The 15,000-nt window shown below is 40.7% G+C and overlaps 1 protein-coding gene across 3 annotated transcripts in view; it reads right to left on the bottom strand.

Moving 5' to 3' along the window:
• LOC147032844 (dual specificity protein phosphatase CDC14AB-like) overlaps positions 1-15,000 on the bottom strand; it is a 166,066-nt gene that overhangs the window by 108,445 nt on the left and 42,621 nt on the right. For all 3 annotated transcript variants that reach the window (XM_085870753.1, XM_085870752.1, XM_085870754.1), the window contains one exon: positions 3,905-3,980. In XM_085870753.1, coding sequence (XP_085726879.1) covers positions 3,905-3,980 — 76 coding nt within the window. The remainder of the gene's footprint in view (positions 1-3,904; positions 3,981-15,000) is intronic.

The raw sequence follows: 15,000 nt of genomic DNA, 5'->3' as shown, positions 1-15,000 counted from the left end.
ATATTTGAACACATCAATTCAAATCGCCTTGTTTGAACTTCCAAAAAACTTCAGTTTAGCACCACTTTGGCAAAATGGCGTGGTCTATCAAATTTGCCACTCGCATTCAGGGCAAGGGAACTTGTAGAGCCTTCTTCCAATAAACGGTTTCCAATAAAGTCCCATGTCCAAGTTTCAATAATGTCCGATGTCCTATTTCTCATGACTGTGTGGGGTAAGGTGTTCTGTGAACTCTAGTTATTTGGTGGCATCGTCTGAGGACAGAATAAAAATAACCATTTTAATAGATTTGAAGAGCTAAAACTGAAACAAAACACTTAGAATTTTACTGTCAGACCTTCATAGTAAAAACAAAATAAGCAATTTCCAATGTTGTTTATATTTTTATTTCTGAACTTCAAGTGTCGGCAGACCGGTAAAACAAACAAAAAATTGGTGTGGCCACAGTCAATTTTATTTTTTTTGTACCTCATTAAAAAAAAAAAAAAAACATAAAAGTCATTGAGTTTGGCCTATACAGTAATACCTTGCCATACACTGTTTCTCAACATGCTTGTTTCTGTTTTACACTCCTTTCCTTATACATGATGACTCAACCTCCCTAACCTGCTCATTGGCTTCAGACATACAGTACACGAATGTGTTCCACACTGGTGTTTCACAACAACTGGTCAGTGATATGCTCCAGTCCACGACGCTTCCTTCACAGTCTGTAAGAACTTTAATTAGTAATACAGCATTTCACTTTTAAAGGTTAAAAAAAAAAGTTTCCTCTTTAATTTTTGTAATCCACATTTCACAAAATCCAACTCACTACCCAGCTTTAGAGTTTGCCTAAATTTACATTCCACTCGAGTAGCTCCACTCCAGGTATTTTATTTAAAGGTGATGTCACACCTTGACGAGTTAGCCAGCAATGGCAACGCATAAAAATGTATGTAAAACGTTGGCGTACGCTGAAATTTTGATGGTTTTTTTTAAAGTTTTGGTTGTATTCATAACGTGTTGGTCGTATGCACAACATATTAGTAACGGGCACAGAACGTTTAGTTGTCTTATAGATAACTTATACCAACGAATGCTTAGCCTGTTGTCGGCGCTCACAACCTCTGCCCAACGATAGTTCAACTTAGGCATAGCGCGCTGCACGTATCACCGACGAACTCGTGGCGTAGCCTGATAAAAACCTGCCGCACGCCGATTTAAATCATAACTGCCTGAAAATTGAAAGTGTCAACCACACAGTCACACCTTGACGATTTAGCCAACGTATGCCGACCAATGAAAAATTTGCCGAACCAAGCTGACACACGTCGAATACGTTATGGGTAAGTTGTGTATACTTTACGAGCACGCTGAAAAACGATAAAGTATGCTGTCATATTTCGTGGTACGTCTCGTATGTCGTGAAATTTCAAGCATGCTGAAAATTTTACGACGTACTCACCGTTTGGCTCACACGTTCCGCTACGCTGGCCATAAGTTGTAGGTACGTGATGCGATCGTTGACACATGTCGACACATGTTACTTGCAAGTTACTCATAAGTCGAAACACGTCGAGGTAATGTTTAGCATACCCGAAACTTATTTTCTCTGTCAAGGCACATTTTCTTTTTTTTCTCCTTGGCTACGTGAAGGCAGGTGACGAAATATCTGAAGTTGTTGTTGTTGTTTTTTTGTTTTTTTTTAGTCTATCACGAATTTTAAAATATATTCGGACATTTGCTTTTAAGTTAACGTCGACGTGACAATATCCTCAAACAGAAAATATTCAGAGGAGGAACTAAGAATATGACATGAGCAAACTGAAGAGGCAATCGGACGTGACGTAACGGCACGTGACGAAATATCGGAAGTTATTGTTTTTTTTTTTAAACGCTGCCAATACGCCATTATACGGTAGCTGTAAATTAGAAACACGTTCAGCAAGTTCTGTGGTTGTCCGGAAGACGTCAATCAAATACGTCTACATACGTCAATATGCGTTGGAGGTACGTTACTCATAGGTTAGAAATAAGTTTTGGGTACGCTAAGCATTACCTCGACGCGTTTCGACTTATGAGTAACTTACAAGTAACGTGCCTCGACGTGTGTCAACGATCCCATAACGTGCCTCGACGTGTGTGCAACGATCGTGTAACGTGCCTACAACACGTTACTCATAGGTTATAAATAAGTTTTGGGTACGCTAATCATTACCTCGACGTGTTTCGACTTATGAGTAACTTACAAGTAACGAGTGTCAACGATCGCATAACATGCCTACAACTTATGGCCAGCGTAGCGGAACGTGTGAGTCATACGCTGGCATACGTCGTAAAATTTCAAGCATGCTAAAATTTGAGGACAACCGCAAAGTACAACGATGAAAGCCAGCGTACTACAACGTATGGCAGTGTTTTTCAGCGTGCTCTTACCGTATACAAAACTTACCCATAACGTATTCGACGTGTGTCAGCATTTTAAAGAAATTTTTCATAAGTCGGCATACGCTGGCTAAATCGTCAAGGTGTGACAGCGCCTTTACCTGAGGCTGGAGCACAGCAGATAATTGCATGTATAGTTCAGTAAAGTAGTCCTGCATAAACCCTGAAAAAGAAGGTGCCTTTGGATCGTTTTTTTTTATTTTAACAAACAAATATTAAGGTAAACGTAACAGAGATGAAGAATGTGATCAATAAAATAATGAGTGATGTAAAGGTTCACAAACAGAAACCACGTGGGGACTCACAATGAGGTGACAATATTTTTTATTTCCATTTAATTTGTGCCTAAAAGTTTGAAAGGTGGCATTTTGAAATGTTAAATAGTTCTGGAAGAGGTACAACAACATATTTAATGCAAACAAGAGCATTGATGAGTCTTGGAAGGAAGTTACGTCTGCAAACCTCCACTATGTGGAGGAAACTCTGGCCTGAGTGCGTTCCTTACTCCCAAGGGAGGATTCAAGAGGAGGCGATTCCAAAATGTTATTGAAAACGTTGATGAAATGGGCAGACAGCTGGGATTTAAGCAACTTCAGAAGGAGGATGTTGAGGAATTGTTCAAATCCCATGGAGAGGAGCTCTCCAATGAAGAGTTGATGCACCTATGAGAGCAAATAGCTGCTGAAGATGTATCTGGGACCATTAAAAAAATGTCCCGCAAAGCTTTGTCGACTAAAAGGCTTTCGGAGATCTAACACACCAATGCAGCGATAGACATCATGCAAGATGACCCAAATGTGGAAAGGAGCCTCAATATTGCAAGGGTCTGAAGTCAGAAATTCAGGGCTCCAGGAAACTTTATGAAGAAAAAAAAAATGCTGCAACTTTCCCTTGATCAATTCTTCAAGACGACTTGTCAGCCAAAGGGTGAGAAGAGTCCTGATGAAGATCAGCAATCATAAGTTTGACCCAACAGCTCTGTTCCTTGACAGGATTCAGAATCAGATTTTGATTTGTAATAATAATTGTTCCAGTTGTAATGTGATTTGCAAATGTTTTATTTTGTTATTGCGAGGCATACCCCAAATTAAATTGCACTTGTTCATTTTCATTTTACTCTCCAGTACTGTACATACTTTTATTAATCATTGCAACTGCTATTTATTCATTAATAAGCACAACTTTATGTTTAGAACTCTTATTTTGGGAGAAATGATGGTTTTTGACATCCTCTTCAAATTGCCGATAGCTCACCGACCTTCAGGAACATATCTCCTATTTATAACATTATTCTTCTTGGAAAACTTCTTTCGCAACGAGCCGATTCGTGATACACACGGTTTTTCAGGAACGCATCCTGAGTGTATGGTGAGACATTACTGTACTCAAAACACTCAAGTTAAAGTGATAAGAAAAGTATACTCTAACACAAAACATCTCAAGGAAATCGAGCATGATTGATCAAAGCCAAACGCACCTTGAGTTTCTTGTTTAGCTTGCAACAAAACCTGTAAAGCATTGCCAGGTTTAGTGGTCCAAAGTCTGCGTAGAAGCTGTTTGAATAAGCAGGGGAGAGGGAAAATATTGAGAGTAAGGGGGAGCAGAAAGGGGGGGGGAGTGAAGGGGGAATGAAAGGGATAGCAAAAAAATAGAAAAATTACACTGAAAAGCATAAAAACATATTTGAACAGTAACAATTACAGATTTTTCAATACAATCTTCTCATGATTCTTGTTTTAAAAAAAACAAAAATTCAAAACCTGTAACAAAACCATTGAACTGCAATTAAGGTATTGAGGAAAGGCCCTGAATTGCATTGCCAATTTGTGTTTACAGGTAATTAATTTTTTGCCATCTAATATATAAAAAAGAAAGTTTGTTGATTCGCTCATTCGTACGTTTATGCATTTTGACCATTCAGGAACTAGTGCAACCAAACATTGCATGGCCTCCTCTTTCATCCAGAGGAAGGTCGAGGACTACGTTTGGATAAAAGAAAAAAATTGACCCCAGATAAAACCAGAGAATTGGCCTTCAGGCCCCGACCGAGTCTTTTGCATATACACTGCTTGAATTTTTTTCCAGGGAGCAATCGAGGAATATGTATTGTTGCATTGACGGTTCAACTAACGTCAAACTCGTCACAGTAAAGTCCCGTGATGTCCCGAGTGGCTCAACTCCTGAGGAGACGTTCCGAATTAATGGCGGACGACATGTGCACGGGTTGTGAGGAGAGACAAGAGAAACCTTACAGCTTTTAAAACCAACAGGTTTATTTCCCATAACCCAAAACAATAAGGGGAAGATCGGCCCGATGAAAGGAATACGATGGCGGGTTGGAAGGGAAGGAAGGGAATGAAAGTAATAAATAATGATACACAATGAGGTAAAAATGAATTGAAAGAAATCTGAGGCACCACACACCAGACTCAGTCTCCGACGGGAAGGGGACAAAACCAGAGGACTCAGCTCTGGTGAAGGCGGGGACGAGCAGTCGACGAGGACAACGAATAGGCTCCAGATGATGAACACAGGCAGAGGCAGGTAGGACGACCACCTCGAAACACTTTTTCCCTATCGTGTTACCTGTTCTCCTCAGGCCTCAATCGCCTCACAGACGATTTCCTCAATCTCGCAACACAAAACTCCCAGCCACATTCTCCTCAGACCTTGCAATCTTCCTCTCCCTCGTCTCCAACTGCCTGATTAGGCTCCTGCCTCTCCTCTCGGAGCAACGCTGCGCCCTGCCCCCCCCCCTTTCATACCGAGTCTCCCAACGACCCTGGTAGAGGTTGACATAGAGGTTATGCACAAAATTTCCTTAACCATAATCCCGAACGAATTATTACGAAGTACCACCCCCTATATGGCGCATATGCAAACAAGACAATTCCAAAGCTGACGTTTCCCTACTTTCCCTACTTCGAGATCGAGATGGCTAACTACTCGTACACAGACCATGCTACTCAGTACATTCCCATCTGCTCTAAGCTATTATGTTGAAGATATAGTAATTTGTCAACAACACAATTTTAATTGCTATACAGTAGGTGTTTACACTTGCGCCTGTTATTAAAAAGATTGCTTTACACAGGTTTATTATAACACCTACGTGTTCAGGCCCCAAGTGAGTATGTTGCTTATACACTGCCTGGGTTTATCTTGGAAGCGATCGAGTATATTACTATGTATTGTGAAAACCATATATTCGGGTTACAGTAATTTGTCAACAATCCAAATTTATTTTAGTGATAAATTTTCGTGATAAAGCTGAAGGAGAGGGTATTGCGTTTGGGTCTGTTTGTTTGTTGGTCTGTCTGTCTGTACAGAACTTTTGTGTTTTTCTCCGCAACCGCTTCTCAGATTGAGACGAATTTTTCACCATCGGTGCAACTACTCATGCAGAATGTTTTGATGATAATGACGTCATTTGTCACATGGTGTGGCAGCCATGTTGGAAAAATGGGAAAAATTTGGACTTCTATCTGAAACCGCACCAAGGAAAAAAATTGAAACTTGGCACATGGCAAGTACTCCTCATGGGGAATAAGTGTGATTTTGTAATGTCGTCAAAGGTGCCTTCGTTATGACATCATAATTGCACATGTAGAACGCTATATTTGATCAGTATGAAAAAAAATTGAGAGTCATCTAGAGATAAGATGGTCCACAGGACAAAAATCGATGATGTCATCAGTCACGTGATTCGGCAGCCATATTATTGTTTTTTTTTTAACCTTAAAAAATCTTCTTCTCTGAAGTAGCTGAACAAATCGAGGCGAAACTTCACACGTATGACCGCCGATCCATGAGAAACAAAAGGTTCACACATATGATGTCATTGGTCAGATGGTTTGTCAGCCATTTTGGATAAACCGAAAACGTATAAAAATCTTCTCCAGAACAGCTGGACAAATCAAGGGGAACGTCACAAAAATGTTCCCCAGCCATGAGTGTACAAGTTTGTTAAGGAACAATTCATAGGTCACATGGTTTGGCAGCTGTATTGGATTGAAGAAAAATATTAAATCATGTTTTATTTGGAGCCGCTTTATCAATCGACATGAAACTTCACAATTATGATCTCGTAGTGACGGACAACACATATTTTAAATTTCAACTTGATCGGACGCATGGTCTGGCAGCCAGAATTACTTAATTTTTTGAAATGGGTTCTTTTTTTTTTTTTTGAATAAGGTTCATTTGGCTGTGCCTGGATGGGTTTGAAGGTAGAGGAGTAGCAGCTCAAATGTGAATCCTATCCAGGTTCCTCCTGATGACTTCATCTTTGCTTTTTGCTTGTTTGGGTTTCTTCTGATTACTCCAATGCAGGACTGTACCGATTTGATTTGAATTAAATTTATTTTAATGCAATTCTAAATGCAATTGAATAACGAATAACAATTAAAAAAACGTCATGGGTCAGGGTCAGGTGTCCGATCAAGGCGGGGTTGCATCAAAGCAGGACATCTTGGTACTCATCAGTGCGAGCGGGACAGTGGGACATCATCAGTGCTAGCAGTTATAAAGTGGCATTTATAATAATGTCTCATTAATTACGCAACACACCAGTACACAGACGCCACACAAAATAAATCACAAACACCACACAAAACAAGTCCTGGTGTGGGTCTGCAATCTCTGATTGCTTTTTTTTCTTGTTCGTTTTGTCATGGTTGTTCACCAAACGAAATCCCCTTCTCTCAATTGGCTTGATGATGTAAAACAAAAGTCACGATGAAATGTTGACATGTTGAGTGGCTTATGAATGAGAATAGGCATGTAAGGAAAAGTGTGTGAGCTTCTAATAATCCATGGGCCAGACCAGATATGGGTACCATCTCTGGTGGCAAAGTCTCACTATGTTTTTTTGATAGTTTAGGACCTACAGATGAGGAATTGAGGTGATAGCAGTGTGAAATTGGCAGCTTTCTGGTAGTTTTCACCTCTCAAACATCACCCTACCACTATATTTTGAAGACAAAATTTGGGGGTGGGGGAAACTAAAATGACTAGTTTCGCTCTGGATGGGTCAATCTTAACAATATACCATTCATAATGTCTGTCGATGTACCCTCTATCTAAATCAAGAAGGTTTATGCAAAATATTTCATTATGTAGGTCACCAGAGGTTAAAAGGTCACCAATTTTAGGGGTTGCCCAAAATTGACCATAGGGCAAGTCATGTTGCTAGAATAAAGTAACAAATCACCCAATGGTGATTTAAACACTTGGAATGCACATTTTAGAGGTCTTCAGATGATTCTAAGGGGACATTATTGAGTTGTTTTGCAAAATTTTATTTCAGAGCAATTGATTTTGAACCATATGTTGTAAATACCTAAAATCCAGGGTTTTGTGGGTAGGGGAAGTTCTTTATAAGCTTTAACTGTTCTAAAAGACTTTGCCAGTGATGTATCTCATGAGACACGAGATGATGCCATGTCTAATGCTTCATGCATTCGCATTATTCACCTTTTCCAACAGTACCATGCCTTCCTCAAGAACGACAATGGCAGCCTATCAGCATTTTGGATATCTTATCTAAATATGGTCGAGGTTGTGCTTGGTTTGTTGCGGGAAACAAGAGAAGGGGATTGGCTTTTGCACCTGGCCTCAATCAGAGACATGATCCCATGGTGTTTCGCGTATGACCGTTTAAACTATGCCAGATATTTGACATTTTACTATGCGCAAATGTCGTCGTTAGATATTCATTATCCTGAAATGTATGAATACTTCATGAGCGGAGGATTTTCTGTTCAAATAGGAGCTCATAATCCGCTTGGCAAAATACCAGTGGACCAAACAATTGAAGAAACAATAAATAAGGATACCCAAACGTCAGGTGGCACAAGAGGCTTTAGCTTAAACCCAGGTGCAATTCGTCGTTATTACGTAAATGCCAAATACCACAGCATGTTTCTTCATTCCCTAAGAGCAATGCTAGGAACTCGTTCCTCCACTTCGAGCCATCCGGATTTGCAGAAAAAGAGAATTGAAAAAGACGAGTCAGCTGTCCAATCACTCACTGATCTTATTCAGAACTCTTTAATAAATCCCTACAGATCAGAAGAGGACTCGCTCGTGAACATTTCTACCGGTGCATTGGCCCCAGCAGATGTTGAGAAGGACCTTTTCACTGCTCAAAGCATTGGCGAAAAGGCATACCAGAAGTTCAAGACTGATCGTCTTGAAAAGGAGGCACCAGATGCTGTAGATTTCCATGCAACTATTAAGAAGCAAAAGCTAAAGACATTTGCAAATGTTTGTACAAAAAAGTGCAATGCAAAGGGAAAGAGGTCATCCTACCAGCAGATCGCAATCTTTTTGCCAGAATGATTGTTATCGCACAAGGTCATGAGCTGGACATGCAGGAGGTTCTGTCTCATCCACAAGGCCCATTACCATGAGCATTGGCAAATCAAGATGGGTCGCTAAGGAAGACTGAAAAAGCAGCACTAATGAAGAAAATTGGGGAAAGCGTACCTCCTGTAGAAACCCTCCCACAGAACTCAGCATGCATTATCAATGGCATGAGCGTTGTGCAGAAGTTAAATGTGAAAAATAGCACATTTGCTGAGGTTTTAACGTCTGTCCTGAAAGTTGTCTTGAGGGAAGGTGCGATGAGTCAACAAATAGATGTTGTATTTGATGTGTATAAGGAAAGCTCAATCAAGAACACAGAAAGGCTCAAAAGGGGATCAGGCAGCAGCATCAAATTCAGCAGCATTGCACCAGGACACAAAATTTAAAAATGGAGGAACTTCTTATCAGAAGCTGACAATAAGACAAAACTTATTGAGTTTCTGGTTGCACATTGGAAAACTGAAAACAAGAGGAGCCTGATTAAAGACAAAGTTCTTCTAGTGACATGTGGCATAATACATGACAAGATATTGATCGGTGGTAGTTGTGAAATGGGTGAACTTGAGTCCTCTCAAGAAGAGGCAGACACACAGTTAATACTTCATGCGAAGCATGCCACTGACACTGGATATCAAACTGTAATTGTTATTTCTGAGGACACAGATGTATTTGTGCTACTACTTTCCTTTGCAAAGGACATTCCAGCTACCTTGTTCCAAAAGAGGGGAACAAAGACACGTACTCAATTTGTGGACATTTCCCTACTCAGGTTATCCCTTGGAGATGAACTATGTGGTGCACTTCTCAGCTTTCATGCTTACACTGGATGTGACACTAAGTTATTTCATTGGGTGAGGCAAACCAGGACCACTGGACAAAATGCGATCAAACAGTGAATTCCAATGTGCCTTCTCCAACCTTGGAAGTGCATGGGAGATATCAGATCAAATGTTTGATACCTTGCAACATTTCACATGTCTCATGTATGCATCGTCCACAAAAACTGTACAGGTAAATCAACTCCGATACGAGGTGTTCTTTGCCAAAAAAGGGGAAATAGAATCAAACCTTCTTCCACCTTGTAAAGATAGTCGAACAAAGCATGCCCTCCGTGCCAATTACCAGGCAGGAATTTGGAAGCGAAGCCTGGAGACAAAATCAGTTATTCCTGATCCAGAGGGAAATGGATGGGTAAAAGATGATAGCAGTTCAATTGCCATCGACTGGATGGCCGGAACTCCGGCACCTGAAGCTGTGTTGGAAATGATGGCCTGCCAGTGCAAACGAGTTTGCAAAAAGGGAGAGTGTGGCTGCATAGACAATGGGTTGAAATGTACGGCGACGTGTAAGTTACAAACTTGCGAAAACCAGCGAAATGAGGAGGATGAAATAGAGATGACACTTGATATTGAATCAGATTGTGATGATAATAATGATGATGAAGATTGAGAACTCAAAATGCTGAGGTTACTTTCCAAGCATCAAACATCAAACCGAAAGACATCAAAATATAATTTCTGGAAGTTGATATTACTTTTTGTAACTACTTTGCTTTAGTAGAATAAGTTGTGCAAAAGATGATTTTGGAAGCTTCTAAAATTTGTGACCTTTTGACCTATGGTGACCCACATATGGACATAATTTGCATAATCTAGTGTAATTACGATCGAGGATACATAGACATACAATTTGAGTGGTAGATAATCAAATTTGCCCTATCCACTCCAAAGCTACAGTCATTATGGTTTCCCATACCCCTGAAGCCCTCGATTTTAGGCATTTACAAGAAACGGTTCAAAATCAATTGCTCTGAAATAAAATTTTGCAAAAGCAACTGAATAATGTCCCCTGAGAATCATCTGAAGACCTCTAAAATATGCATTCCAAGTGTTTAAATCACCATTGGGTGATTCGTTACTTTATTCTAGCAACATGACTTGCCCTATGGTCAATTTTGGGCAACCCCTAAAATTGTTGACCTTTTGACCTCTGGTGACCTACATAATGAAATATTTTGCATAAACCTTCTTGATTTAGATAGAGGGTACATAGACAGACATTATGAGTGGTATATTGTTTAGATTGACCCATCCAGAGCGAAACTACAGTCATTTTAGTTTCCTCTACCCCCAAATTTTGGTCTTCAAAATATAGCGGTAGGGTGATGTTTGAGAGGTGAAAACTACCAGAAAGCTGCCAATTGCTATCACCTCAATTCCTCATCTGTCGGTCCTAAACTATCAAAAGTTTAGGGTCAAAAGGTCCTAAAGTGAGTCTTTGCCACCAGAGATGGTACCGATGGGTCAAATGTTCAGGTTTGGCCCATGGACTATAATGTGTTGGGATGATGAGCTCTCAAGTGCACCTTGCAAAGTCCTCTATGCCTATTGGCTCTCTGGAAAGACTCCAATGATTGACTGCGAGTGTCCACACATTTGCTTTATTTCAAATTTTAGCAAAATATGCAAAGAAAAATTAACGAGTCACTACACCCTTCACAAATTGCATGATTAAAAAAAATCTATATTTTGCATTCCCAGGTCTTGATAAACTTTATGAGTAAGTGATCCACCTCTGGGCTACCAAGATATTTTTGATTATGACTTTGAGTCAACTTTCAAGGGATCTCCCAAGGGAACACTTCTGTTAGAAAAATCCTTACTTTCATTTCTCGTACTGTCAAATGTCACAAATAATCCTCGATGGGCAGAAACAAATCAGATACAAAGAGAATGGCAGTCTACAGGTCACTTGAGACTCAAAAGCAGACACAGGCTCAGGTTGAGGATCAGCATCCAAGACAAGCAGCCTCCAAATCAGCCAAAACTACAGAGCAGACACAGGCTCGGGATGAGCATCAACGTCCAAGGCAAGCACATCCAGGCCAACATGTTGGACACATTTAGAAGGTGAAGTATTTCGATACAATACAGCCAATAACTACGACAACAGTTGACTGCCCTTTTTTTCGTCTCTGCCAGCAAGACGACTTCGCCGAAATGCTGCTGTATTGTAATGTGGCCCAAATACTACGCTTGGGATGCATCAATAAAAGTTTTCAAGCGCAGAATTCAGGGAGCCGCTGTACCTGGGTATGATGGCATAAGAGGAACATTTTGCAAAGCCCAAAATTGGAAATTCATACGAAACCATAAGGTCAACATTCCTCAATTTGTCATACAGGAAATATTTAAATACATATTTCAATGAATTTCCCCATGCCATGTCAGGTACTTCAGCGAGTCTCACATGAGAGTACTTACGTGACAATCTTAAATGTTTAGGAAAAATTTTAAGACACCCTTAGTGGTAAAATGAGCCAACAAAAAGTTTGAACACCTAATTCAGAGATATGAGGAAATAATTTTTTCAAGAGGAAAATCTTTCATGCAGCCACACACACCCCAAATGTTATGGGAGTCAAGAGGCATGCCCCCAACCCCCAAGAAAATTTTAAAGAAATTGAACTGCATTTTCTTAAATGTGGTGTATTTTAGAAAAGATTTTGCTTGGTCGGTCCATATAAGCACGTCTTACCTTCCCCATGGAACTGGTTCGGGTTTTATTGTTGTTGTTTGCAGTGGTGGTGAAATTTCAGCTCCTCGTTTTCACCTCATAAAGCTGAGTTATCTGAATCCGTTTTTATGTTGTTGGGTCTTCATCTAGGTGTTTCTGTTGTATCCCATGCAATATTTCATGTTAATTCATTTGATGGTTTGTACTATTTGTTTTGCATTGTTCAAGACCGGATAAGACCTTCCGAGGATAGAAAGTGTCTCCTGCTATCTTGCTTTCCTCCTGGGTATATTCCCAGTTATCTTACTTCTATTTCCTCAACATTATCCTATTTCCTCTGCTCGCTTCAAAAAATCAAAACGAACAAACTTAAAAATAAAAAAAACTTTTTCTCTCCATAACGATTCTCATTTCTACTTGAATTTCCTTCTGCTTCAACTTCCCCAACTCTCTTTCTCCAAACTGTATCTACATTAAATATGAACACTTCTTATATAAATAAATAAAAAAATCAATAACGATGCTTTTCAACCCTTGTATCTCCTTCATCAATGCTACACGTGTTCTTCTTCACCACGATAAATCTCTCTCCTTCTTTACAAGGATTATTTTTCTGAGCGGATTGTCTGTCCAGTGCCCATTACCCCCACCCCATCAACTCTCCCCCACTCAGACAGCACCGTGTTTCTTCGTGCGTTCAGCAAGCAATCTTATCTCTCATTCCATGATCTTTATCTCTGTTTGTCAAAGTTGGGAATTTAGATTCAGAATAAGCATCCATTCCATCACAACCCACACAATCAAAGCTTCATGTCCACCCTTTCTGCATCCCTCCTCACCCCACCCTCTCAATGCTTTCCCTTCACCCCACCTGATAAAACCTTCCCCCACACCCAATACCTCCCCCGCATGACTCATACACCCAAACCTTGCCCCACACCCCAAACACTCAACCCCCCTCCCCCCCACACAAACCTAAACATTCCCACATACCCCACATGCACAAACATTCCCCCTCACCAACCCCTTCAAAAACCTCACCTTTCCCCTGCAAAGCCTCCCCCCATCCTGCACCCTTCCAACGTCTCCCCACCATCTCTATGTGGATGTCAAACATCCGAGCTCTCCACTCTAACCTAAAAAAAATCTTTCAATCCAGGCCACTGCTGAAAAAGCAGACATCATTTGTTTAACAGAATCCTTCCTCCCACATGATGTCCCTGACTCCATGTCGATCCCTGGTTACGGTCTCCTCCAGTTTGATTGGCCTCACCCACACCCTGGCAGCGGAGTTTCACTTTACATCAATTTCTGACTGCCATGCACTGATATTACAACTAAAAAACCCCAGAAATACCTCTGGCTGCGACTTCCCCTCCGCTCCTACCTCTTGTTCGTCTGTGTGTTGTACCGTTCTCCGAAAAGTGACGACTCCATCTAAATCTCTCTCTCAGACAACATGGGCAAACTTATAACAACTCAACCCAATCCACTCTCTTCCTCAAATGTGGCGATTTCAATTGTCACCATGCAACTTGGCTGGGTGTCAGTACCCCTCTCACCAGCCATGGCACTTCAACAAAGGATTTCTGTGACTCCATGGGACTGAATCAATCTGTAAGCTTTCCAACATGGATTTCTTCCATGAAGAAGAAAATTTATTCTTCCGTGGGCCATGCTATCTTGTTACTAATCTTGCATGAAAGCGTATGAGATTTTTAAGTGAAAATGGTCACATTTTGTGAACAACCTCTATGACAACTGTGTCATTCCTCTGATCCATCTATTGCGACCACACTCTGTGCAGAGCATTGGTGCTGCCGAAGCAGTCTCCTGGGCTATTGGACACAATCCTGTACGGGTCGCCACTCCGACACAGGATACCAGCAAGCAGGTATTCCTCTGATACAGCAACCAAAATACAATAATCTAGGTGAGGCCTCACCAAGTTCCTTTTTTGAATCTGTAACAACACCTCTGTTTTTAACAATAATACCATCACTTTTGATCCAGAAACAACCTCTTTTGATGGTGAGACTTGCTCTCACATTGCAGAAAGGTTGATGGCATCTGCTCTCTCACTGTGCTCCAACTTTTCTCAGCTCATTCGGGATGCGTGCGTTCTTCCAATAACAATGTCCTCGGTAAACTGACAAAATGGAATCTTCCTGCCCACCTCTGTGCTTTTCTCCTATTTGTGGAAATACCTTCTAGAAGCGATTCAATCTAACTCTTCCCTTCAGGGTTTCAAGCAGTTTGTGTAACACTATCCCATATCATCCCCCATACAAATCAGTGATCCTATATATCCCCATTAAGATAACCCTCTTACTTTCAGCTTACTGTGTTTTCTCTTTCTCCCCCTCTCCCTCTTTTACTGTTCATTCATTCATTCCCGTCTTGTTGTGTCCACCTGTTACCCCATTGTCATCACATTGCGTTTTAGCCATTGCCTCACTCTTCCAAGAGCTTATAGTTTGTGTAGCAATAGAAATTAAAATAAATAAAACTGTCCTGCAAAAATAAGCCAAAATCCTATCAGCTTTTGCAATTGATACCTGGCATATGCTGACTTCCCGACACCATCACAGACACCGCCCTCATCCTCCCCTTCCTCCCTCAAAGCTCCTTCTTGTGTATCACATATTTTCAGACGACCCCTTACTTGATGTCGTAAATATTTATATT

The sequence above is a fragment of the Eptatretus burgeri genome, chromosome 2, assembly GCF_056783735.1.
Source record: "Eptatretus burgeri isolate ZD-2024b chromosome 2, Ebu_testis_v1, whole genome shotgun sequence".
NCBI lineage: Eukaryota > Metazoa > Chordata > Myxini > Myxiniformes > Myxinidae > Eptatretus > Eptatretus burgeri.
The sequence above is the reverse complement of the archived record's forward strand: the minus strand, read 5'-3'. Positions and strand labels throughout refer to the sequence as shown.